This window comes from Anser anser (assembly GCF_964211835.1).
Source record: "Anser anser genome assembly, contig: HAP1_SCAFFOLD_34, whole genome shotgun sequence".
NCBI classification, from domain to species: domain Eukaryota; kingdom Metazoa; phylum Chordata; class Aves; order Anseriformes; family Anatidae; genus Anser; species Anser anser.
In genome coordinates, this window is record NW_028154129.1 from 2,339,391 (window position 1) to 2,365,322 (window position 25,932).

The window sequence follows — 25,932 nt, forward strand, 5'->3', positions numbered from 1 at the left end:
GGATCCCGGGGGGGAAGCGGCGGAGCCCCGGGACACCCCCCCCCGGGGTAGCGGGGCCGGGTCCGTGCGTGGCTGCGGGGCCCAGCGGCCTCCTGCCCGGTGTTAGCGGGGAGGGGGGGGGCAAAACCGGGGGGGGGGGGTAAAAACCGGAGGGGGGAGGGGTAAAACCGGAGGGGGGAGGGGTAAAACCGGGAGGGGAGGGGGGTAAACCCGGAGGGGGGGGGGGGGGCAAACCGGGAGGGGGGGGCACCGACAAGGGGGGGCGCCCATGCCGGCAGCAGCCCGGGGCGGGGGCCGGCGGGGGCGCCGCTCGTGCCCCCCCCCCGCCCCGCAGCCGCGATGCCGCCCGTAGCTCGCGGCCCCCCCCCCCCCGCCGCCGCCCCGCCGCCGCCGCCGCTTGGCCGCCCGGCGATCAGGCAGCGCGCTGGCCCGCTACGTCTCGGTGCCTGCCGGGGTCCTGCCTCCGGAGCCCGTGCGGGGATGTGTGGGAGACCCCGCGCCGGCCGCCGCTCAGAGCTCACGGTGAGTTGTTACAATGTAGCGATCCCGGCCCCCTCCCCCGCCCCCCTCCCCCACCCCACCCCCCCTCCCCTCCCGGCCCCCCCCCTCCCCGTTCCTTCCCCCCCCCCCCGGCCCCGTTCCCGCTCCGGGCCCCCCCCCTTTGCCCCGCCGCTTCCCCCCCCCCCTCCCTCCCGGTTCTTCCCCCCCCCCCCCCGCCCCTTTTCCCCGCCCCCTCCCCGCTCTCCGGGACCCCCCCCCCCCAGCCCCGGGGGGGAGCCGCGGCCGAATAAAGTGGAGTTTGCGCCCCCCCCCCCCCGCTCTCTGCTCGTCTTCATTCGCCCCCGGCCTCCGCGCCCCGACGCCCCCCGCCTTTTGTTCGCCGGCACCCCGCGCTCGGCACGGCCGGGGGGGGGCCGCGACCCCCGGCGTCGAGCCCCCCCGGTGATGTCCCCCGCGGTGATGTGCCCCCCCCCGCGGTGATACACCCCCCCGGTATACCCCCGATGCACCCCTGATGTTGTGCCCCCCTGGTATTGCGCCCCCCCCCGATGTTGTGCCCCCCCCGGTGTTACACCTCCTGCCGTTGTGCCCCCCGATGTTGTGCCCCCCCCGGTGATGCCCCCCCTGGTGATGTGCCCCCCCCCCGGTGATGTTCCCCCGGTGTTCTGCCCCCCTGATGTTGTGCCCCCCTGATGTTGTACACCCCTGGATTTGCGCCCCCCCGATGATGTGCCCCCCCCGGTGTTACAGCCCCTGGTGATGCGCCCCCCTGAAGTGGTGCCCCCCTGGCATTGCGCCCCCCCGATGATGTGCCCCCCCGGTGTTACACCCCCTGGCATTGCGCCCCCCTGATGTTGTGCCCCCCCCCGGTGATGTGCACCCCCTGCCATTGCGCCCCCCCCCAGCGTTGTGCACCCCCTTGTCGTTGTGCCCCCACATTGTGCACCCCTGGCACTACGCCCCCCCCCCCCCGGTGTTGTGCCCCCCGCCTTGGTGTTGTGCCCCCACATTCTGCCCCCCCGTGGCACTCTGTGCCCCCACGTTGTCCCCCCCAGGCACTGTGCGCCCCCCCCCATGTTGCACCCCCGTCTCCGCGCCGTCGGCACCCCCAGGCCCTCGCCGCCCACGGTGCCCTGGTGACCCCGTGAGCGTCCTGGTGCCACCGGCCGCTGGGCTCTGGGGACCATGGGGCGCCTCGGGGCGCCTCGGGGTGCCTTGGGGTGCCTTGGGGCGCTGGCGGCCCCCTCCCACCGCCGCTGCGGGGGGCCGCGTGCCGCTCACTGCCGTGGTGGGCGGCGAGGAGCGGCCGGGCGATGCTGGAGCCCAAAAGTGCCACGGGCGAGTCGTGGCCGCGCCATGGGCTTGAGGGTGGCCAGCGGGTGCTTTGCAGCTCGGTTGGACCCCGCTCCTTCCTCCCCAAGCCCCCCCGCGGCCGCAGCCCTCCTCTTCCTCTGCCCCGATGATCGAGAACCTCCCCAGCGCCTCGACAGGGCCCTTGGCGCCGGGGAATCGTTGGCGCTATGGCGGCAGCGCTGGCGGGCTCAGGCCACCAAATTTTGGGTTTTGGGAAAAAGCAGGCTGTCAAATCTCAGGTTTTTGGTCGGAGCAGGCCGCCGAATTTTGGGTTTTCGGAAGGAGCGGGCTGCCAAATTTCGGGCTTTGAAGGGGTTACGGCGGCCACGGCGTCGCGCCGAGCTTTTGCGGGCACTTCGGCGCGGGGCTTGGCGTCTCCGCACGTGCCGGCCAAAGCCGCTTTCCTCGGCAGCCTCTGCGAGGAAATCTCCCGAAATCTCGGTGAAATCGGGGCTGCCGGGGGCCGCGGGGCGAAACTGCCTCGGTTTCCCTTCGGCGCGTGCCCGCGGTTGTTCCTGCCGCTGCGAGCGGCCGCGGTGGCTCTGGAGAGAAGGAAGGGTCGCGTCCGCCCGCGGCGGGAGCTCTCCGGCTCCTGCGGTGATTTCCGAGGGCAAAGTTTGGCCGAGAAATCGTTTGCGGGGTCGGGACCAGCGCCGGTGTTTGGCTTTTCCCCGGGCGCCACCGAGGGCCCCCGGTGCCGCCCGGCGCCTTCCTCCTCCCGGCTCCCTCCGAGCCCGCCTGGCCTCGCGCTCCCAGGCGAAGTCTGGAAATGATTTGGATCGAGACGCGAGCGAACGCGGCGCTGGGAGGAGGGAAGGAGGGAGGGGAGGAAGGAGCGGGCGCGCGGCCGCCGGGCTCCCGCCGCGGACAGAGCGGGGCTGGCACGCGGCGCCGGCTGCCCAGGGAGCCGGTGAATCGCGGTGACGCGGGGCTGGATCGCGCGGGGCGGCGAGAGCCGGGCGTCTGGGGCCGTTGGGGGCCGTTGGGTGTGAGGGCCGCGGCCTCGGTCACCTCGAATTTCCCTCGGCCGCGTGAGGGCGGTGGGGTCGGGGCTCCCGGAGCTCAGAGAGGTGCCGGTCAACCCGGGCGGAAGAACGGAGCCGCTTCCTCGCTGGTTTTCAGCGAAGCCTTGGGAGCCGGGAGGAATTGGGAGCCTGGGTCGGAGCAGAGCCGGGAGCCCGGAGCGGAGTGGAGCGGGGAGCCTGAATCGGTGCTGGGAGCCTAAATCAGAGCAGAGCTGGGGACCTGAATTGGATCGGAGCGGGGAGCCTGAATCGGAGCACATCTGGGGACCTAAATCGGAGTGGGGAGCCTGAATCGGAGCGGAGCTGGGGACCTAAATCAGAGCGGGGAGCCTGAAATCGGAGCGGAGCGGGGAGCCTGAATCGGAGCGGAGCTGGGGACCTAAATTGGAGCAGGGATCCTGGACCAAAGTGCAGCAGGGGACCTGAATCAGAGTGGAGCGGGGAGCCTGAGTCGGAGCGGGGAGCCTGAATCAGAGCGGAGCTGGGGACCTGAATTGGAGCAAGGAGCCTAAATTGGAGCTGGGAGCCTGAATCGGAGCGGAGCTGGGAGCCTGAACCGGAGCTGGGAACCCACGTTCCTCCTGGCTGCAGCCCTGCGAGCGCCGCGCTCTGTGCAGTGGGCGCAGCGACTCCGGCACGGGAGGAGCGGGAGCCGAGCTCCCGGCTCGGCAGCGCCGCGCGTCACCTGGGGCTTCTCGCCCCGCGCGCCCCGGTCCTGCCGGCCGTCGGAGGACAACGGCGCCACGCAAAAGCGACGTCGACGCCTCTCCTTCCCCGCTTGGCGTCACGGCTCTGGGCGTCCAGCAGGGCCCTCGCGCCCTGCTCGTAGCCGACGGCCTCCGAAAACGCGCGATTGACCCGCCGGGGGGCAGGGGGCTCCCGGAGGCACCGCCACTCGCGCCCGGTTCCTCGAGATCCGAGCGCGCCCGGTTCCGAGGCCGCTGGCAGCGCGCGGGCACGCCGCTCGGGAGCCGGCCGTTAAAAATAGACGCTCGCCGTTGGTATGTTCAGAATCTGCCCCGTTTCCTTTTTTAAATTTCTGTTAGCGAAGGGAAAAAAAAAAAAAAGAAAAAAAACCACCACGCGCGCGGCTGTTTACGTTTCAAATATTTATCAGCGCCGCGGGGAAGCCAGCGCGTGCCCTCGGGGGGCTGCGTGCGGGGCAGCGCGCGGCGGGCGGGTTCCTGGCGGAGGACACGGCGTCCCTGCGGCGCCCGCGTTGAGCTGGAGATCTCCTCGGGTCCCGGCAGGGCTCCCGCGGGCGCCGCGGGGGGCAAGCGCTCCCGGCGCCGCTGTCGAGAGCTCGGCGGGACGGTGCGGGGAGCCCGAGGAGCCCCGCAGCGCCGCCGCGACCCGCTGCAGGGCTCCGTCCCCGTCCCGCAGCTCCGGAGTCTCTCCCGATGGGGAAAATCTCGCTGGGGTCCCGAAAATAGAATAATAGCGCCCAAAAGTGGTAAAAGGAGCAGGCAACATCGTGGGGTGCAGGATGAGCGCTGCCCGCACCTTCGTCCGTCCCGAACCTCGCATCGATGGTCCCGGCGCGGCGTCACCCACGGGGACGCCTGCGGGAGCTGGAGGGCCGCAAGCAAACCTCAGCGACCCCCCGGCACTGGGAGAGAAACCCGGAACTGGTGCCGGGAACTGGTGCCGAAAACGTCCGAGGAGCGAGGAGCGGGGACTCTGTCCCGCGGGAGCGCGCCTTCGCCGTGTGCCGGAGAAACTCCTCGGGTCGCCGGCCGGGTCCGGAAGCGAGAGCCCGCGGCGCAGCGCCGTCAGGAAGGCGGGACGTGGAGGAGCCGAGCGCTGCGGGCGCTCCGAGGATCTGCCGGCGTCCCGCGTGGCTGCGCCGCCGAAAAGCCTCAGGGCGGCCAAGGAGCGAGCGCGGGACGAACCCGGTCGGAGCCGCCGATGGCACGGGGCGTCCCCACCAGTAGCACCGTGGCTCCCGGTGCCTCGGCACGCGGCTGCGGCGCTTCCGCTAACCGGGGAGGGGGGCGTCCAGCCGGGGAGCAACCCGGGGGCCGCATCCTGGCCTCAAACGCTGAGAATTGGCGTAACTGGCGCGAGTTGCGCTCGAGGTGGCCGCGTTGTCGGGGCACGCAGCCCGTCCTCGGGGGATTTGGGGGGGTCTGAGATCAGCGCCAGGCGCTGCGGCCGAGGTGCCTTCGGCCCCGAACCGCCCTGCTCACGGTTCAGCCCCGGTTTCCACCCGCGGCGCCGCGGTCGAGCGAGGGAAGAGGCTCCGGGCTTCCAGCTTGGCGGCGGCGCCACGCGGCGCCCCTCGCCCTCGCCTCGCCGGGCGGCGCAGGGAGTAAAGTTCGAAGGCGTCTCGAGGTGTAAAGTCCTCCCCGGCGGCCGAGCGTGCCCGTGCGCCGCGGCGGCGCCGAGATTCCGCGTTCCTTCAGCGGGACGCGGCGCGAGGGGCAGGGGATGAATGAACCTTCGGGGGCTGGAGGACGTGAGGAGAAGCAGGGCGGGTTTTAAGGAAGAAATCTGGGATTTGATCGAGGAGCCCCGCTCTGGAGGAGCGCGGCTGGGGTTGGTGCCGGGGCCGTGGTGTCGCCGCGTCCAGCTCCGTTACCGTTTCCGTAACTTCCTGGCTTGGCGTTGGCAGGGGGTTTTCAGTGGAGAATCCCCGATTTGGGTGTCCTGGGCTCGACCTAACGGTGGTTTTCGGTGCCCCCCGGTGTGTTTACTCTGCGTAAAACCACGCCTCCGGGCCGCGCATCGGCACGCGGGACTAGGAGGGGGAGAGGATGCGGAGGGGATGCGGTGCCCGCAGCAGAACCGCGTGGACGGAGCCTCCCCTGCGCGGGAGCTGAGTGCTCCCTGCTCCGAGCGCGGGCCGCCCGCGGTATTTCTCTTGCCCCGCAGCGCGCCGGCGTCACGTCAGTGCCTCACGCTCCTGGATGCCCGATAAAGCTCTCGCCGGTTTTTGCACGGCTTTGGTTGTTGGTGAATCGGCTGCTCAGAAACGAGCCCGCGTGGGGCCGAATTCCCCGATTCACAAGCCACAGAAATTTGGGAATTCCTCCCTCCCGCTGGCTCTCCCCAACCAGGTTGGCTTTCCCCAGCCGTGGAGGCGATCGTGGCGAGCCCCCAAATCACGGGCACGGTCGTGGTGCGCTCCCAAATCATGGACGTGGTCGTGACGTCCTCCTAAGTCATGGACGCGGTCGTGGTGCGCTCCCAAATCATGGACACGGTAACGGCGAGACTCCTGCCCTGGTGCTTGGCCCTGGCGCATCGCCGCGAGCGTTCGCAGCGGGGTTTGCGCGTGCGGTGCCGCCGCGTCGGGTGAAGGACCCTGCCGGGCTCCTCGCCCCGTGGCCCCGCGCCCCCGATTCCCCCCGGAGGTGGCAGGCGAGAGGCGAGGCGGGCAGGAATCGACCGGGCGGCGTGTCGGCACGCGGCCCTGGGGGGAATTCGGTCGCCACGAAGGGAGGTGGGCGCGCCGAGCCCCGGAGCACCGGGCGCGTTGGGAATCCCGACCCACGGCCAACCACAGGGCGTTCGCTCCCGCGGCACAGGACGAGTTCCCCGCTCGTTCCCCGTCTCTTTTAGTGCTGAGGGAGCTGGCTCGCGTCTCCTCGTTAGCTCGGAGTTTATTAGCGGCCTCGTTCGGGAGCCCCGCTCCCTTGCGCCTTTAAGCCCTGCCCAGCCCACAGCTGCGGAGCAGATCCGAGCGGGGGGAAAGGGGGGGGGAACACCAAAAACACGACGGAAAAAAAAGAAAACCAAACCCGAACCGAGCATTTCCCAGCCCCGCTCGTCAGGAGGGTATTTGCGCGGAGGGTGGCCGGGTGCCGGGGCTGAGGTTATCGGGAAAAAGCCCTTGGCTCCCCCTTCTGAAGCCAAACGCCCCAAAAACATGCACAGAAACGCCCCAAAAAACACGCACCAAACCTTCCTGGCGCTGCCGGAGGGGCGCGGGCGACGTCCCGCGCTCGCTTGGCGTCGAGTAGGAAGAGCCCGCCGACCTTCCTCTCCTCCGTCCACCGGTTTTGGTGGTAAAAAGGGGCTTTTTTTCGGCCCTTTGGACGGGGCTCGCGCCGGATTAGCGCCGGCTTCGGGTCGCGCCCGGCTGTGCCGCAGCCGGGGTGGCGTCGGGAGCCGGCGACCTGCCCCGCGTGCACAGCCCGAAAAAATAACGCTGGCGTTTGTGTTCAGGGAGGCTGAAGCCCAGAGGACCTCCAGCACCTGAGCGGAGCTGGTACTGCGCGGGGATTTTGTGGCAGTCCCGGGCAGGATGAGTGGCGGTGCGCGCCCATAGGTAGGTCCGCGCGGGGAGGAGCAGCGCCGCACCGCCGAGCGCCGCGCTCGGGGCGCGAGGGACCGAGGGAGCAGCTCCGCGCGCCGCCGCTTCGCCGGCAGTAACGCGTCTTCTCCGCTCTTTGCAGTTGACATGGATGATGAAGACGGCCGGTGCTTGCTTGATGTCATTTGGTAAGTGGCGCCCGCCCCGACGCCTCGGCCTCCGCACGCGCCCTGGAAGCGCCGGCGCTTCCTGCGGGGCCGCCGCGAGCCTGCGGCGGCTTCGCTTCCTTCCTCCGCCGGCCTCGGGTTTGATTGGGATAGAACCGAGCCAAAAAGAACCCCGGGCACGCTCGGGAGGGTTCCCAAACTGCGGGAAGTCGGGAGTTTGGTGCTTTATTTCGTCCTGTCCCCCCCAAAAAAACTCCTGGGGGCTGCCTGCCTCGCGCTTTGCCCGGCCCCTCGTTACCCCGAGCGGCGTCGGGGCGCTGATAGAACCACGCCTCGCGGCCCCGTCGGGATTGCGGGTCCGTCCCCGGAAAGCTTTTGCCCCCTAAACGCTTCCTCTCTTGTTTTGCAGCGACCCCCAGGCCCTGAACGACTTCCTACATGGATCCGAGAAGGTGAGCGGGGGCCTGGCTTTACTCGCTGGAAGCTTTCTTTGCCTAAAAACGTGTGCGCTAACGAGCGGCCAGTCAAAGAAAACCCCGAGCTGAGACTCCTTTCACTTCCAGGACTCTTTTTTTTTTTTTTATTATTATTATTATTTTTCCCTTTTTTTTCCCTTTTTCCGCGAGAGCGAGGACCGGGCTTGCGCCGGGCCCTGCGGGGCTTTGTCGTCGCGGGCCCCAAACCCTGGTTGTGGCGCTTCGGGGACCTCGGCAGGAGGGGTCGGGCGCCGCTCAGCGCGGCAGCCGCTGGATTTTGGGGCCGTTTCAGGCGAAAACGGGTGTTCTCCCGCCAGCGGGAGACAGGCTGGGAGGGAAGCTCGCCTGCACGCCACACCGGCCGTTCCCGGTCAGCGCTGAACTGGGCTTTTTTTTTTGTTTTTTGTTTTTTTTTTCATAATTTTTCAATACTCTATTTAAAGAAAGTAAACGCAATCTTTTTAATTACAGATTGACAGTGATGATCTCCTGGACAACACAGGAGATGCAGCCAGTGCCTTTTTTGAAGGTGCTGGGGTATGTATTTGGTTAATTCATACGTGGGGAACGGTAGCTTAGAAACCTCCCTTTTCATTTTTTTCCCTTTTTTTTGGTTTTGAGGCTCGTTTTCGGTCAGTTCCCAGGATGCGGGGATCGCCCCCCGCCTCTGGAGAGAAGCAGCCCCAAGGGGTCCCCCCCAGGTCGGGGGGAGCCAAGCCGATGCTCGCGAGAGGCTCCGGGGCTGGAAGACGCGGGAGGAAGGAGAGCGGGGAAGGAGCAGCGGCGCTCCCAGCCCTCGAGGGCGGCAGGGGGAATTTGGGGAAAATTCCAGAGGTTCTGAGCAGAAACGTCTCCTTGCCGTCCGCTTCGCCCCCCCCCCCCCCCCCCGGTGGAGCAGGGAGCGCTCCGCTTCCTCGCAGCCCAGGGGCGCAGCAGAGGGGAAACGAGAGGCAGAAATTCTAAAACCCTTTTTTTTGCCCCAAGAACCCAGGTTTTTCTGCACGAAGGTCTCTTTTTTTTTCGCCCCCCTCTACCTGCACTTCTATGTAACAGAACCTTTTTTTTCCCTCCGTTCCTCTTCACGTTACGCTCGATTTTTTTTTTTTCTAAGGACTTTGGGCAAAACTGCTGCTGATTTGTCCCCGGTGAGCGTACCGGAGAGCTGAGGCTCAGCTCTGCTGGGGTTATTTCCTAGTTTTTAATTCTCTGCTGGATTTTGGATTCTGGTCTTCCAAAGGCGCTTCTCCCTCCCCCCGTGTGGGGCAGCGCAAGGTCCCGGGCGCTCCCCGCTCGCACGAGGGGAGGCGCGGGGCGAGGGGAGGCGCGGGGCGCTCGCTGGGCTCTCGCCCTTCCTTCGGGGAGTGGAAGTTCCCCCTCCAGCCCCGGCAGCAGCCTCGGTTTTATCCCTGAGGAATTAGGGGAGGCGAGGAACGCGCCCCGGCCCCGCTGGCTCCTTACGCCGGGGGGGGGGCGGGGGGGCTCAGGGTCCGGGCCCGCTCCTCGCGGTGCCGCGGGCGGCTCTGCCGTTGGTGCGCCTGCGCTGGGACCGCTCCGGGGCGATGCTTTGCACCCCTCGGGGGGAACGGCGCGGGCTGCAGAGCGGTGCCCCCGCCCCGCCGCGAGGCCTGCGGGCGCCGCGAGCGCCGGCGGGGCCGCGGGGCAGGTCAGGGAGCGTTATCCGCGCCCCTCTCCCGCGCGCCCCAATTCAACGCCGCCTTCTTTCTCCCCCGCGTCCCAGCTGCACGTCCAGGAGCCCCCCGGCAACCACCTGAACGCCGAGCAGAGCCAGCCCGCCACCAGCGTGGACCTCGACTTCCTGGAAGATGACATCCTGGGCTCGCCGGCCGGCGGCGCCGCCGCCCTGCCCACCGCGGAGCAGCCCTGCGACATCCTGCAGCAGAGCCTGCAGGAGGCCAACATCACGGAGCAGACGCTGGAGGCCGAGGCCGAGCTGGACCTGGGCTCCTTCCAGCTGCCCACGCTGCAGCCCGTGGTGCAGGCCGCCTCCGACGGCACCCCGCAGATCTTCTCCGGCGGCGCCGACCTGATCGGGCTGCAGCAGCCCGCCGTCCTGACGCACCAGGCGCTGGTGCAGCAGCCGGTGGGGGCGGACGTGGTGAACAAGGCCATCAGCGTGCAGCCCTTCCTGCAGCAGGTGGGCCTGGGCAACGTCACCATCCAGCCCATCTCCAACCTGCAGGGCCTGCCCAACGGCAGCCCCGGCGGGACGCTGGGCATCGCGCCCATCCAGGTGGTGGGGCAGCAGGTGATGGCCATCAACCAGCCGGCGCAGCAGATCATCGCCAAGCAGGTGCAGCCCTCGCCGGTGGCCGCCGTGCCCGTGGGCAGCTACATCGCGCAGCCGGCGCCCGAGCAGCAGCAGGTGACGCTGGCCTCCACCGGCGTCTCGCCGCAGAGCGCCGGGCTCGTCATCCAGAAGAACCTGCCGGCCGTGGCCACCACCACGCTCAACGGCAGCTCCATGTTCGGCGGCGTGGCCGGCGCCCCGGCCTCGCAGCCCCTCACCGTCACCTCCAACCTGAGCAGCCCCCTGGTGCAGGCCCAGAACGTCATCATCCACCGCACGCCCACCCCCATCCAGCCCAAGCCCGCCGGCGTCCTGCAGCAGAAGCTCTACCAGATCACCCCCAAGCCCTTCGCCCCCAACAACGCCACCCTGACCATCCAGAACGAGGCGGCGCTGCAGCAGCAGAAGGCGCAGCAGAACCTCACCTTCATGGCCGGCAAGGCCGGCCAGAACGTCGTGCTCTCGGGCTTCCCCCAGGGGCTGCCGGCCAACGTCTTCAAGCAGCCCCCGCCGCAGCAGCCGGCGCTCAGCAAGCCCATGAGCGTGCACCTCCTCAACCAGGGCAGCAGCATCGTCATCCCGGCGCAGCACGTGCCGCAGGCGGTGCTGCAGGGCCAGAACCAGTTCCTGCTCCCCGGGCAGCTGGCGGGCGCCTCCGCCGTGCAGCTCCCGCAGCAGCTCTCGGCCCTGCCGGCCAACATGGGGGGCCAGATCCTGACCGCCTCGCACCCCAGCGGCCAGGCCCACATCATCACCAGCCCGGGGCCCGGCGGGCAGCTGATCGCCAACCAGGCGCTGCCGGCGCAGATCCTCACCAACCAGAACATCGCCGGGCAGCTCAACCTGGGCCAGGTGCTGACCTCGCAGAACGCCCACGGCACCGCTCACATCCTCTCGGCGCCCATCCAGCTCCAGCCCGGCCAGGTGGGGCAGCCGGCGCTCTTCCAGATGCCCGTCTCCCTGGCCGGCGGCCTGACCACGCAGAGCCAGCCGGCGGTGGCCGCCTCGCTGCCCGGCGGCGCCATCGGCCAGCCGGGCCAGACGGTGATCCAGGGGGTGACGCTGCCCAGCCAGGTGGCCATGCTGAACGCCGCCGAGAACCTCGGCCCCGCCGTCAGCATCCAGCCCTCCGCCGCCGCCGCCAGCAGCCAAAGCCCCGGCCTCGTGCAGCCGCAGCCCGCCTCCGCCGCCGGCCTCCTCCCCGGCGCCGAGCAGTCCTCCATCCTCACCGTCCAGGCCGCCCCGCAGCCGCCCGCCGCGCCGCCGCCGCTGCAGCTGAGCGTGCAGCCCCCGCCGCCCGCCCCGCCGCCCGCCCCGGCCCAGCCCAGCCCCGGCCTGGCCTCCTCCAGCCCCGAGAAGATCATCCTGGGCCAGGCGGCCGCCGGCGCCGTCATCAGCCAGGACTCCATGCAGATGTTCCTGCAGCAGGCGAGTAGCTTTCCCCCCCCGTGGGCTGAATTCCTCCCGGGCCCTCGCGCCGCCGCGCTCGGGACCGGGGCTCGGCCCCGGGCGGCTCCGACGGCGGGGCGGGCGCCGGGGACCCGCTCCCACGGGGCTCGGGGAAGGGTTTCGTGCCCTTGTGCGCGGTGCCGGGGCTGAGCCGCCGTGGGTTATCGTCGCTCGAGTCTTGGGTTCGGGCCCGGCCGGCACCGCCCGGCGTCCCGGCATCGCCAGGCCTGGGGCGCCCGCTTGTCAGTGCTGATCGTGGTTGGTTGGCGCCAAACGGCGGTTTGTTGGTGAAAAATAACAATTTATTGGTGACAAATCACCGTTTTTGGTGACAAATCGTGGCTTGTTGGTGCCAAATGGCGGTTTGTTGGTGAAAAATAATGGTTTATTGGTGAAAAATAAGGGTTTGTTGTTGAAAAATAAGGGTTTATTGGTGAGAAATCACTGGTTTTGGTGACAAATCATGGCTTGTTGGTGACAAATGGTGGTTTATTGGTGAAAAATAAGTTTATTGGTGAAAAATCATGGTTTGTTGGTAAGAAACCACCGTTTTGGGTGACAAATCGTGGCTTGTTGGCGCCAAATGGTTGTTTGTTGGTGAAAAATAAGGGTTTATTGGTGAAAAATCACCATTTTGGGTGACAAATGGTGGCTTGTTGGTGACAAATGGTGGTTTATTGGTGAAAAATAAGTTTATTGGTGAAAAATCACAGTTTGTTGGTGAGAAATCACCATTTTTGGTGACAAATCGTGGCTTGTTGGCGCCAAATGGCCGTTTGTTGGTGAAAAATAAGGGTTTATTGGTGAAAAATCACCATTTTGGGTGACAAATCGTGGCTTGTTGGTGACAAATGGTGGCTTGTTGGTGAAAAATAAGAGTTTATTGGTGAAAAATCACGGTTTGTTGGTGAGAAATCACCGTTTTTGGTGACAAATCATGGCTTGTTGGTGCCAAATGGCAGTTTGTTGGTGAAAAATAAGGGTTTATTGGTGAAAAATCACCATCTTGGGTGACAAATGGTGGCTTGTTGGTGAGAAATCACCGTTTCTGGTGACAAATCGTGGCTTGTTGGTGCCAAATGGCATTTTGTTGGTGGAAAATAAGGGTTTATTGGTGAAAAAATACCATTTTGGGTGACAAATGGTGGCTTATTGGTGACAAATAAGAGTTTATTGGTGAAAAATCACGGTTCGTTGGCGACAAATCGTGGCTTGTCAGTGACAAACGGCGGTGTGTCGGTGACAAATCGTGGCTTTTTGGCGAATAGTAGCAGTTTATCGGTGACAAATGGCGGCTTGTTGGTGACGAGTTGGGGTCCGTTAGTGGTAGCGCACCGTTTATTGGTGACACGTCGTGGGGCGTTGGTGACAAAACGCTTTGTCGGTGGAAAATCGCGGGTTGTCGGTGACGCGTGGCAGTTTATCGGCGACAAACCGTGGTTTGCTGGCGAGGAATCGCGGGCTGTTGGTGACGATCGTGGGGCTGGGTGACGAGTTGTGGTTTGGTGGTGACAAATCACGTTTTGGTGGTGACAAATACCAGTTCGTGATGACGAATTGCGGTGTGTCGGTGACAAATGGTGATGTGTCGGTGACGATGGCGGTGTGCCGGTGACGATCGCGGCCACACGTTAATGCCACAGCCAGATGCGGCCCGAGGGCGCCCCGAGTCGCTCCCCAGCACCACCGCACCCACCGGTGCCTCTGCCCGTCCGCGGCGTAGCCGCCGGCGCCCCAAGCCTCCCGCCGCCTGCTCCGGCCTCCTCCCCGCGCCGCTGCCCCTTCCCCCCCCAGCTCCTGGCGCGGCCGGGGCGGGCAGCGTGCCGGATCGGCGCCGCCGGCCTCGGGGGCAGCAATGGCGCGCGGCGGGAGGCCGCGGCACGCGGCGCGCGCTCGAGGAGAAGGCTCCGGGCGTTTGGCTCCGCTCCCGTCTCGTCTCCCCCGCCCCGGCTTTCTCCGCCGGACCCGCGGCGGCACGGAGGAAGGGCCCGGCGGCGGCGCGCGGCTCGGGGGCCGGGGGCGTCCCCTCGTCCGTCCGTCCGTCCTTCCGTCCCCTCTCCCAGCTCCGCTCTTCCTGCTTGCTCGCCTCCGGGTCCCCACTAACCCCGCCGGCCGCTCGCGCTGCTCCTCCTGCCCTTCAGAGCCTGCCTCCAGCTCCCTTCCTTCCTCATCCTCCTCCTCCTCATCCCCTACGGCTCCACAGGGGCACCCGCGCTGCAACGGGGCTGGTCGCCGGAGGGCTGAGCTGAGCGGTCCAGGGCCATCCCCATTAATTAACGGGACATCCCGTTAACATCCCCGTTAATTAACGGGGCGTCCTGTTAACATCCCCGTTAATTAACGGGGCGTCCCGTTAACATCCCCGTTAATTAACGGGGCGTCCCGTTAACATCCCCGTTAATTAATGGGGCTGGCGTTGGCTGCCCCAAAGCCCGCCGCGAGCGCGGCGTTGACGCCGCCGAGGGCAGGACGCGGCCGAGCGGTCCCCTGGGAAGGAATTAGGGGCTGGGGGGACGCTGCCCCCCCCGGCTCCCCCCGCTCGGCACCCCCCGGCTCAGCGTGGGGACGGCGCCGGAGGAGGGAAGGGGCCGCGGGGCGACCCCGCGGGGCCGAGGCGCTTTCAGAGCGGCCGGCCCCTGCGCCGGGAGCTGCGACTAACTTCTTGCTCTTTCCTTCTCTGTTTCAGTTACCCGCAGGGCAGCAGAAGCTCCCTGGAGCCTCCCCGTCCCACTCGCTACCTCATCCTCCCCTGGGGGACAGCCCGCAGCTCCAGCCCGCCCACCTCCCGCAAATGCCGTCCCCGCACGCCGCCCGGCCGCCCTCGCAGCCCCAGCCCCTCTCCCGGCCCCCCTCGCGGCCCCACTCGCGGCCCCCCTCGCAGCCGCGGCCCCCCTCCGAGCCGCTCGCCCGCTCCTGCACCCCGCAGGCGCCGCTGCCGGGGCTCTACGTGATCCAGAACCCGCTCGGCCCCGCGCCGCCGCTGCCCCCGCTGCGCCCGCCCTCCCAGCCGCCGGCCCCCTTCCAGCCGCCCTGCGAGGGGCAGCCCCCGGCCGCGCCGCCCGACGCCCCCCACTCCCACTCGCCCCACTTCCAGCTCCAGTTCCCCCCGCAGGGGCCCGGCAAGCCCCCGACCCCGACCCCGGCCCTCCACCTAACCGCAGAGCCGCAGAGGAGCTTTCAGCTGGTGCCGAGCCAATTCCCAACCCTCGCGGCTGTCCCAAACCCCGCTCCTCAGCAGAAGCAAATACTGGACAGGTTCCAGCAGGTAACTAAGGACCGCCGAGGCCTCGGGGCTCTTCCGCTCGGTGTAGGGCTTCGGCGTAGGGCGCCGCGGGCGAGACCCCGACCGAAAGACCCCGGGCGGGCGCTCGCGGCCGAGCTTTTGGCTCTCCCCGCCGGCGGCTGCGGGGCTCGGGGCGCTCGGTCGGTGCAGCGCTCCCTCGGGCGCCGTGGTGCCGCAGGCACGCGGCGGCGCTGCGGGTGTGCGCGGTGCCTCGGGACGGGACCGGGAGGAGGGAAGGCGTCTGCGCCGGGGGAGAGGCCGGGCTGGGGCCGCGGGGCCCTCGTTAGCGGCGACCGACGAGGGCAGGGCCTCCCTTCCTAACGAAGGGCGTGGAAAAAGGTTTGGGAAACTCAGCGTGGCGACGAGAACAGGGGGCAAGGAGGGAGCCGAGAGGGCAGCGAGCGCGGCTTTATCGGGCTGCGCCTCGCTTTGGGGCGCTTCCCCCCCAGGAGGGCGCGCGGCGGAGGCGCTTGGACCCATCCCGGCCCTCCCCGAGCTCCGCGGCGCGGGGCAGGAGCGGCGCGGCGCGCGCAGACCCCGCTCCCTCGCGCGCAGACCCCGCTCCCCAGCCCCGTGGCCGGTTGCGGAGCACCTGCCCACCCCTCACGCCCGCCTCTCGCCCCGCAGGTGCCGCAGGGGATCATCCTGCAGGCGAAGCAGCCCCCCTCCAGCCAGGCCGCCCCGGCGCTGGGCCAGTTCAGCGGCCAGCCCTCCTCCGTGCTGGTCAGCAGCCAGGGGGTGACGGTGACGACCACGCCAGCCCCCGCGCACAGCCACGCGCCCGCCGCCGGCCCGCCGCCCGCCGCAGGTTGGTGACGCCCTCCACGCCGCTCCCCCCCTCGCGCTTACGGCGCCGCGGGCCCCGAGGAGAAGCGGGATCGGTGCTGGCGCCGCGCTCGCAGCCACGCCGCGAAGCCGGCGCTGGGCGAGCGGAGCGAGATCCTTTCATTTTAGCCCTCCCCCAGCCCGGGATTATTCGGGTTGGGGCCATCCCCGCGACCCCTGGGGGCTTTGGGTGGCTTTGGGAGAAGTTTTCCAGCGCCGCGGGTGCAGCTCGGCCCTCGGGGACGAGGCGTGCCGGCGGGGCCCTTGTGGGGGCATGCAGGTGACCCCCCCCCGCCTGTCCCGTGCCGCCAGGTATCGCCGCCCCAGCGCCCGCCGAGAGCAAATCCTTCCCCAGCGCTCCCACGCCGATCCCTGCCGGGAAAGGGGCCGCGGGCCAGGGGAAGCCGGGAGCGCCCCTCGCCATCCAGCAGCCCGTTCAGGTGAGAGAAGTTTCCCTTTTTCCACCCTTTCCCATTTCGCTCGGAAGTTTTCCGGTTTCGGGGCAAACGAACCTGCTGGCGCTCCCCTCGGCCGTCGCGTTTTATCAGGAGGGGGAGGAATTAAAATCCCAGAGGGGTTTTTTCCCCCTTTTTATTTGCGTCTGGTCCTCACGGATGGTGCCCGACCAGCAAAACCTTTGGGCTTCGTGCCCGCTCCGGGGAGAATTGGTGCCTTAGCGATGGTTTCGGGGGACGGCACGGCCCTTGGAACAACCCTGTTTTTGTGCAGAAAGGGGTTTTAAACCGGGGCGTTTACACCAGAAGGGAGAGGGGAAAGCTCCTCCGCCAGCCACCGGCTTCTCGCCGCACGTTGGAGGTCGAGGAGCTGCAACGCGGGGGGGGTTCGGGACCCCAAACTAAGTTTTTTTTTTTTTGTTTTGTTTTGTTTTTTTCCCTATCTTCTGCAGGCGAAGCCCGGAGTGATCAGCTCCGTCTCGGGCCTGAACCTCGGCAAAGGCCCCCTGCAGATCCAGGTGGTGGGGAAGGGGCTCCCGCAGCTCGTGCCCTCGGTCCCCGTGCAGACCCCGCCGCTGGTGAGGGCTCGGGGGACGCTCCTCGGGGGGGGACCAGTGGCCGCCGAGCTGTTCCTCAGAGGGGAGCCGTGTCCGCGGGTTGTTTCTTCACCCTGTTCGCGTGGGGACCCCGGAGAGGATCCCTTAGGCCACCTGGGGGGGGGTCTCCGTGCCCGAGCCCCCCGATCTCTTGCTCCGTTCCCCGTGCCTGAGACCCCCGATCTCCTCCTTGCGCCGTTCCCCTGCCCGAGCCCCCCGATCTCTTGCTCCGTCCCCCAGCCCTAACCCACCTCACCTCGTCCCTGCCCCCCTAGAGCAGCCGCCGGCCTTCCCGGCCTCGCTCCGGGTCCTGAAATCCCCCAAAGGGGGGGGATTCCCCCGGCCGGAGGGCTCCCCCCCCCCAGTCCCTACGTCTGCGGGGAGTAAGCCCGGCGCGGCGGCCGCGTGCTCCTCTCACCGCTGTTCTTTCTTTCCCCCCCCCCCAAGTATGACAGCAAGCTCGGGAGCCTGAAGAAACCTCCCACACTACAGCCCAGCAAGGAGGCCTGGTGAGTGCGCGGGGGGGAGCCGGGGGGGGGGGACGACGACCAAAACCCCCCGCATCGGGCTGCGCTGGGGCGAATCGGTGAATTTGCAGCCCAAAAAAGGGGCTTCCCGCGGGAGCCCTGCGCGGTTTGTGGCCGCGGCAGGAGCTCCGCGGCAGCTGGGCTCCTCTCCCTTCCTTTCCAGCTTCCTGGAGCAGCTGCACAAGCATCAGGGGGCGGTGCTGCACCCCGACTACAAGACCTCGTTCCGCTCCTTCGAGGACGCGCTGCAGCGGCTCCTGCCCTACCACGTCTACCAGGGGATGCTGCCCTCCGCTCAAGACTACAGGAAGGGTGAGTTCTGCGGGGGGGCTGCCGAAACGCCACGGCTCGCCGGGGGCGTCACGGTGTGGCCAGGACGGCTTTAAAAAAAGCTGAAAAAAAAAAAAAAAAAGGCACGCGGGTTGTTTTTAGAACCAAAAAAAAGGAAAAGGCAGCGATGCCGCCGCTCCGGAAAAGCACGCGTTCCCGGGGCAGCGTGTCTGACGTCGCCGGGGCTTGAACCTCTTCCAAGCTCCGCTGCGGGAGTTTGCTCGCAGCGTGCTCTGAGAGACCGCTGGAGCAGGACTTTGGGGGTGCTGCGGGGTCCCCGGGGACGTTGGGGGACGGGGGATCCCGTGTCCGGGGGCTCCTCGGGGTGTTTTCCGGAAGAGCCCGGAGCCCTCGGTCCGTTGGTACCAGCTCGGAGCGAGAGCTCGCGCTGCCGCCCGAGGCCCCCCACAGCGTCCCTCCCTCTCCTTCCGCCCGCAGTGGACGAGGAGTTCGAGGTGGTGTCTGCCCAGCTGCTGAAGCGCACGCAAGCGATGCTGAACAAATACCGCCTGCTGCTGCTGGAGGAGTCCCGGGTAAGGCTGCAGGTCTGCAAACGGACCCGGTGATCTGTCCACACTGGGCTGCTCCGCTTTCCCCGCACCGGGCCGCTCTCATGCTCCGCTTTTCCCCGCGCCGGGCGGCTCTCGTGCTCCGCTTTCCCCGCGCCGGGCCGCTCTCGTGCTCCGCTTTCCCCGCGCCGGGCCGCTCTCGTGCTCCGCTTTCCCCGCGCCGGGCCACTCTTGTGCTCCGCTTTCCCCGCGCCGGGCTGCTCTTGTGCTCCGCTTTCCCCGCGCCGGCCTGCTCTCGTGCTCCGCTTTCCCCGCGCCAGACTGCTCTCATGCTCCGCTTTCCCCGCGCCGGGCTGCTCTCATGCTCCGCTTTCCCCGCGCCGGGCTGCTCTCCTGATCCGGTTTCCCCATGCCGGCCTGCTCTCGTGCTCCGCTTTCCCCGCGCCAGACTGCTCTCATGCTCCGCTTTCCCCGCGCCGGGCTGCTCTCATGCTCCGCTTTCCCCGCGCCGGGCTGCTCTCCTGATCCGGTTTCCCCATGCCGGGCTGCTCTCGTGCTCCGCTTTCCCCGCGCCAGACTGCTCTCCTGATCCGCTTTCCCCGCGCCGGGCGGCTCTCGTGCTCCGCTTTCCCCGCGCCGGGCGGCTCTCGTGCTCCGGTTGGATGGGATGGGAGCGGCGCGGGGCAGCGTGTCGAGGCAGCTCGCCCTCACCTCAGCTCCTGTCCTGCAGGGATCGGGGCCGTGGCCTCGCGGCCTCGCGTCCAGCCCCAGCCTCTGACGTGTCCCCCCCTCCCCTTTCTTTCTCCCCTTTCTTTCTCCCCTTTCTTTCTCCCCTTTCTTTCTCCCCTTTCTTTCTCCCCTTTCTTTCTCCCCTTTCTTTCTCCCCTTTCTTTCTCCCCTTTCTTTCTCCCCTTTCTTTCTCCCCTTTCTTTCTCCCCTTTCTTTCTCCCCTTTCTTTCTCCCCTTTCTTTCTCCCCTTTCTTTCTCCCCTTTCTTTCTCCCCTTTCTTTCTCCCCTTTCTTTCTCCCCTTTCTTTCTCCCCTTTCTTTCTCCCCTTTCTTTCTCCCCTTTCTTTCTCCCCTTTCTTTCTCCCCTTTCTTTCTCCCCTTTCTTTCTCCCCTTTCTTTCTCCCCTTTCTTTCTCCCCTTTCTTTCTCCCCTTCTTCCCCTCTCCCCACGTTCCCCTCCGCAGAGAGTCAGCCCTTCGGCGGAGATGGTGATGATCGACCGCATGTTTATCCAGGAAGAGAAGACCATGCTCGCGCTGGATAAACAACTGGCCAAGGAGAAACCAGGTTGGGAACGCGCTCCTCCTCCTGTCTGCCCGCCGCCGATAACCCCCTGCCTTTTTGATCCTTTCCTGCCTCTTCAGAGGCCAGACACGGCGCTTCCGCAGCCGGCCGTGAAGGGCAGGAGCGGTGCCGGGGGTGGCTGCGGTGCCGCGGGTGGCCGCCGTGCCGGCACGTCCCGCCGGCCCCCGGGGGCTCGGCGGGGCTCTGAGCCCCTGCCCTCGGGCTCTGCCGCCGCGGTGTTTCCCCGGCGGGTGGCGGTGCTCGCGCTAACGCCTGCCCCGCGGTGCTTCCCTTCCAGACGAGTACGTCTCCTCGTCGTCGTCCCGCTCGCAGAGCCTCTCCTCCTCGGCGGCCCTGGCCTCCGCCTCCGGCGCCGCGCCCGCCTCCGAGAACCCCAAGGCGCCGGCGGCGCAGACGGCCACGCAGATCAACCCCACCAAGCTGGTCATCAAGCACAGCGGCGGCTCGCCGTCCGTCACCTGGGCCAAAGCCTCCCCGGCGCTGGACGGCGACGAGGACGCCCTGCCCTCGAGGAGCAAGCCCCCGATCAAGACGTACGAGGCGCGCAGCCGCATCGGCCTCAAGCTGAAGATCAAGCAGGAGGCCGGCCTCAGCAAGGTGGTGCACAACACCGCCCTCGACCCCGTGCACCAGCCGCCGCCGCCGCCCCCGCCGCCCGTCTGCAGGGTGATCAAAACGGCCGAGCAGCACGCGCCCCCCGCCGCCGCCGCTGCCGCCTCGCAGATGAACGGCACGGTGGAGCACGTCGCCCCGGCCCCCGCCGAGAAGAAACCCGCCGTCACCTACTGCCGGCTCCCCCTCCGCAAGACCTACCGCGAGAACGTGGACGCCTTCGTGGCCGAGAAGCCCGCCGCCGCCGCCTGCCCCAAGGGCGGCGCCCCCAAAGCCGACAAGGTGCCCGGCGCCCCGGTGGTGAAGCAGGAGGACGGCTCGCGGAGCGTCATCACCTCGCACAAGGCCCCCGCGGCGGCGGCGGCGGCGGAGAAGAGCCGGCCGGAGGAGAGCTCCAAGCTCCTCTTCTTCAGCAGGAGCGACGCCCGCTCCCTCGTGCTGCAGGACGGCGCCGCCCCGCAGAAGAGCGACGACTCGACCAGTGGCCTTATGAAGGAGCTCGCCGAGGTGGAGGATGAGTTCTACCGCGGGATGATCAAAACGGAGCCCCCCGACCACGGCGCGGGCTCGGAACTCACCTGGGAGGTGCCGCTGCCGCCGGCCAAGCGCAGGAAGTCGGAGTCCTTCGACGTGGACAACGCCAGCTTCTCCAGCGACAGCCCCCAGGACGACTCCCTCAACGAGCACCTACAGAGCGCCATCGACAGCATCCTCAACCTGCAGCAACCTCAGACTGGGGGCCAGAGCACCCGGACGCCCTCCTCCTCCTACAACTCCTCCTCCTCCCCCTTCTCCTCGCCCGTCCACCGCACGGACACGTACCTTGCCCCCAGTCACAACGGCGGCCTTGGAGCGAGGACGTTGAACAGATAACAGCGAGCGGAGCGGGAGCGGGGCGGCGAGCGAGGACCCACGCAGGAGCTCGTGCGGGGCAGCGCCGGGGCTGCCCCCCCGGAGCCTCCCCCACATCGTCCCGGCCGCGGGGAGCGGAGGGCGCCCCGCCGGCGCTTCCCGGTGTTTATAGGACGGGGCCCGGCTGTCGGAGCGCACGCGCCGGGGCCGGAGCTACGCCGCTCGCCTCGGCGACGTCACGGCAAGTGCGGAGCGGCCGAGCGCGGGGGGCGGACTGGCGGGGCCCGTAGGTGTTGTTGGCTGTGTAATTTAGATTCTGTAACAAATGGCTAATCTGACTACCGCATCCATCGCTCTATTTTCTCTTCCCCCCCCCTACCCCCGCCCCCCCTACCCCCACCCCGGCCGCCTTCCCCGTGGAGCAGGCTCTGAGTCGAACCAGCGGGAGGCCAAAGAGGACTCTGCAGTCGCTGCCCTCCCCCCCCAAGGCGAAATTGGGCGCCCCTCCTCTAAGTTATTTCCGCATCCCCCGCGGGCTTTTGGACCCTCGCCGGCCGGCCGGGGCGAAGCGAGAAGGCGAGACGGGGGACGCAAACACTACTCACGGGGGGAAAGTTTACAGCAAACCGGCGCGAGGCCGACGCCGCGCCCGCGGGTGCGAACGGGGGCGGCCGGCGGGGCGCGGAGCCGCGGCGTCGCCACGGGGCAGCGGCGAATTCGGAGCGGCCGCGGCGCCTCCGCCGTGGTTTTCTCCTCGGCGGCCTCCCGTGGCAAAGGGGGGGGGATTTCCCCCCGGCTCTCACCAAGTGCTCGGGCGGGCGCGTCCCCCCCCTCGCCCCCCGTGCTCCTCGCCCCGCTCCTCCTCGTGCCCGGGGCCGCGCCGGGCGCCGGCTCCGTCCGCCCCCGGCCTCGATCGGCTTCGCCCGTCGGCGCGGGTTTCCGAACCCTCTTCTCGTGGCTTTTCGTCGTTTTTCCCCCCCGCCCCCTCCTGCTCCGGTTTGTGCCCTCTCGCGGGAGCCCGATCACTGTGCCTGAGGCCGAACCTTCGCCAGACGCCGCTGCAAAGTGCCACGAGTCGCGGGGGAACCGCCGTGAAACCGCGCGCGCCCTCCCGGCGCCGCGCCCTGCCCGCTCCCTCCATGCCTTACCCGCTCCTCGCCCCGCTTTCCGTCCCCCCCGCGTCGCCCTCGCCGCGCCAGGAGCCCGAGTTTTTGGGGTCAGATGAATTAATTTGGGGGGGGGGGGGGCGGGAAGCGGGAGACCCCGGGGCTCGGTCGCCCGGCGGCGCGGGGAGGAGACGCGGCCGAGCCCCGGCGGCGTCGCCCGCGAGGGATTTTCTGGATCCCGGCCCCGTGCCGTGAAAGGAGCCTCTGCGCGGCGCCCGGCGGCGAGGGAGCACCAGAAACCGCGGGGAGGAGGGCGGTTAGGCCTTGTTCGGGGGGATTTCACCGGGAAAAGGGAAAAAAGAAAGAAAATGGAAAAAAAGCGGCAGCCTCGCGTGCCCCGGCCCCGCTCGGGCTCCTGGCGGCGGGACGGGGCCGGCCCTGCACGTCCGCTGGAGCTGCGCCAGCCGCTCCCTGGAGCGCCGCCCGCCTGCGCTTTTCCCCCCTTATTTTTTTTATTTTTTATTTTATTTTTTTTTTTTCTTCTTTCCTCTCTTTTCCGAGAAGAACCCGTAAATCTGCGGCGCCAGGCCTGGGACCCGGCCGGGCCGCCAGCGCCGTCGCTCCCCGCGGGCGGCTCCGTCCCAGCCCCTCGGTGCCCGAAGCCCGTCCCGAAAGCGTCAAGGCTCCGGTGGCGGGCGGCTTTTTGGGCCAAAAACCCCCGCTTTCATGTATTCGGCCCGGTCGGGAGCTGGCGCGGCTCTGGCCCCCCGCTCCCTTTTCTTCTCGTTTCGTCCCCGAAAGAGGCCTTAAAGCGTCCGTGCGCCCCCGAAACCCGCGGGGGGGGGGGGGGGGCGAGGAGAATTCCCCGCGCCGCGGAATCGCCAAAAAGGGAGGAATCTCCCCAAAACGGTTGAGGCTTTTCTTCCGGCGCGCGTTTCCACCCGCTCGCGGGGTCGCTCCGCGTGCCCGCGCCTCGCTCTGACCTTTTTTTTTTTTTGCGCTTTTTCCCCCCCTTTTTTATTTTATTTTTTGTAATCCCCCCCCGCACGGAGAGGGCAGGGCTGCTCCAAGGGAATTTTTCGTGGAATTCTCTCGATTTCTGGTCCTCGGGCGCCGCGAGCGGGGCGAAGCCGCCGCGCGGCTGGGTAGCAATAAGGGACGACGCTTCCCAGGCGAAAATATTTGGCGTTTTCTTTTTTATATATACGTATATATATATAAAAATGTATATTAAATTGTTTGGGTTTCGTTTAGTGTCTCTCTTTTTTTTCTTTTTTTTTTAAAAACCGAGAAGGAAGCGCGGGTTGGGACCGGTAGCTCGTTCTTTTTCCTTCCCCCGCGAGCCGGAGCCGGCGAAGAACCCCAAATCCCCCTTTTTTTTCACCAAAAAGGCCGTTCTGCGCCGGCTCCCTCCCCGCCGCAGCAGGGCTCCCGTCCCCTCCACCTCCCAAATTTCCAAATTTCCCAGGAAAAAATCCTCTCGGCGGGGCCAGGGGCGGCCGCTTCCGGCCCCGGGGCCTCGCCGCCGTCCCCCCCCGCGCCGTTACTCCCCAAAACCAGGTAAAATCCCCCAAAACGCCCCAAACCCCCGGCTCCGCCGGCGCAGGGCAGGCAGCGGCGGGGGGAGAAGCCCCCGAGCCCGTCCCCGTCCCGCCCGCCGGTACCGGTGACCGCGGTCACCGTCGGAAACGAAATATAGTACTATAAAATAATTTTGTACTGTATTTATTGTGCATACCGAGTTTTTTAAAGAATTATGTACATTTAGTACTTCTGTGTAAATTAAAGCGCTCTTCTTTTTAAAAACCGCGCCCGCCTCGCGCTCTGCTTCTTCCCTCGGCGTTTTCGGGGCCGGTTCCGCTAAGTTGGGGCCCTCCTCGTTTTGGGGCGAATCCCCCTTAAATCCCCTCCCTCCTCGTTTTGGGGTGAATCCCCCTTAAATCCCCTCCCTCCTCGTTTTGGGGTGAATCCCCCTTAAATCCCCTCCCTCCTCGTTTTGGGGTGAATCCCCCTTAAATCCCCTCCCTCCTCGTTTTGGGGTGAATCCCCCTTAAATCCCCTCCCTCCTCGTTTTGGGGTGAATCCCCCCTAACAACCCGTCCTCCTCGTTTTGGGGTGAATCCCTCTAAATCTGGACCCTCTTTGGGGTGAATCCCCTTAACTCCAGACCCTCCTCGTTTTGGGGTGAATCCCTCTAAATCTGGACTCTCCTTGGTTTGGGTGAATCCCCCCCCCCAGCTCCAAATCCTTGTTTTGGGGTGAATCCTTCTAAATCTGGACTCACCTCATTTTGGGGTGACCCCTCCTAACTCCAGTCCCTCCTCCTTTCGGGGTGAATCCCCCTAACTCCGGATCCTCCTCGTTTTGGGGTGAATCCCTCTAAATCTGGACCCTCTTTGGGGTGAATCCCCTTAACTCCAGACCCTGCTCATTTTGGGGTGAATCCCTCTAAATCTGGACTCTCCTTGGTTTGGCTGAATCCCCCCCCCTAGCTCCAAATCCTTGTTTTGGGGTGAATCCCTCTAAATCTGGACCCTCTTTGGGGTGAATCCCCCTAACTCCAGACCCTCCTCGTTTTGGGGTGAATCCCCCCTAAATCCCGTCTCTCCTCCTTTTGGGGTGACTCCCCCTTAAATCCGGTCCCTCCCCCTTGTTTCGGGGTGAATCCCTCTAACTCCGGACCCTCTTTGCCTCGGGGTGACCCCCTCTAACTCCAGCCCCCCCTCATTTTGGGGTGACCCCCCCCAGCTCCCCGTTTCCAGCAGGGGAAGCGCCGGGGGGTCCGGGGGGGGCCCTCGGCGTCCGGCGCGGTCCGGAAAGGAACGCCGCCCTCCTCCCGGCCCCGCCTCGTCGCCGTGTTTATTTTTTTCATTATTTTTTTATTTTTTTTTTTCCCCCCCCCGTTTTTATGGCTCGGCCTCAAGCTCGGCCCCCTCCTTCGCCCCGCTAATTTATGGCGATGCCTTCGCCCGGCCCCCCCCCTCCTCCCACACCCCCCCCCCCCCGGGCACTTTTCTCCCCGACGCCTCCCGGCCGCGGCCCAGACGCTCGGCGGGACCCCCGGGAGGGCTTCGGGGAGGGGACCGGGCACCCCCCCGGCTTTGATTTTTGGGGAGGGGGCCGCTCCTTCCCCCCCACTTTTGGTTTTTGGGGAGGGGGCCGCTTTTCCCCCCCCCGCCTTCAATTCTTGGGGAGGGGGACCCTCACTCCCCCCGCCTTACGATTTTTGGGGAGGGGGCCGCTCCTTCCCCCCGCTTTCGATTCTGGGGGAGGGGGCCGCGTTTCCCCCCCCCGCCTGCCATTTTTTTGGGGGAGGGGGCCTCTCCATCCCCTCCGCCCGCTCCCCAGGAGGGGTCCCCCGAAATCCTCGCCGTAGAGCCCCGAAAGCCGCCCCCCTTCCCCGGGCGGGGGTCCCCGCGGCGCGCATCCCCCGGCGGCGGCGTCGAGCGGGGCGCGCGCCCCGTGTGCCCCCCCCCCACACCCCCCAGCACCCCCTGTTCCCCCCCCCCCAACCCACCCCGATGTTCAGCTGGCTGCGGCGCCAGGAGAAGCGGAGCCCCGAGGTGGTGCGCACGGTCACCGAGGGGCTCCGCCGCCTCTACCGCGCCAAGCTGCTGCCCGTGGAGGAGTTCTACCGCTTCCACGACTTCCACTCGCCCGCGCTGGAGGCCGCCGACTTCGAGACGAAGCCCATGGTGCTGGTGGCCGGGCAGTACTCCACCGGCAAGACCACCTTCATCCGCTACCTGCTGGAGAGCGACGTCCCCGGCAGCCGCGTGGGGCCCGAGCCCACCACCGACTCCTTCGTGGCCATCATGCACGGCGACACCGAGGGCATCACGCCGGGCAACGCGCTCATCGTCGACCCCGACAAGCCCTTCCGCAAGCTCAACCCCTTCGGGAACACCTTCCTCAACCGGTGAGGACCGCGGGGACACCCACCCCCCCCTCCCCAAAAAATCCCCCCCCCCCCCCGGGGGCTTCCCCC

The 25,932-nt window shown here is 67.4% G+C and overlaps 2 protein-coding genes across 2 annotated transcripts in view; both read left to right on the plus strand.

Annotated features, from left to right (window-relative positions):
- Positions 1–456: 456 nt before the first annotated feature.
- Positions 457–25,330, plus strand: BICRA (BRD4 interacting chromatin remodeling complex associated protein). The gene is given in 16 exon segments (XM_083853056.1): positions 457–522; positions 7,280–7,325; positions 7,714–7,756; positions 8,252–8,317; positions 9,519–11,516; positions 14,224–14,802; positions 15,448–15,628; positions 15,958–16,085; positions 16,553–16,678; positions 17,144–17,205; positions 17,387–17,535; positions 17,992–18,086; positions 19,254–19,356; positions 19,652–20,057; positions 20,059–20,087; positions 20,090–25,330. Coding segments are annotated over 15 exon segments (4,776 nt in total). The 5' UTR covers positions 457–522; positions 7,280–7,284; the 3' UTR covers positions 20,860–25,330.
- The window catches only part of EHD2 (EH domain containing 2), a 2,574-nt gene continuing 1,628 nt past the window's right edge, over positions 24,987–25,932 (plus strand). The window contains 1 exon segment of the mRNA XM_083853077.1: positions 24,987–25,864. Coding sequence (XP_083709203.1) covers positions 25,466–25,864 — 399 coding nt within the window. The 5' untranslated portion in view covers positions 24,987–25,465.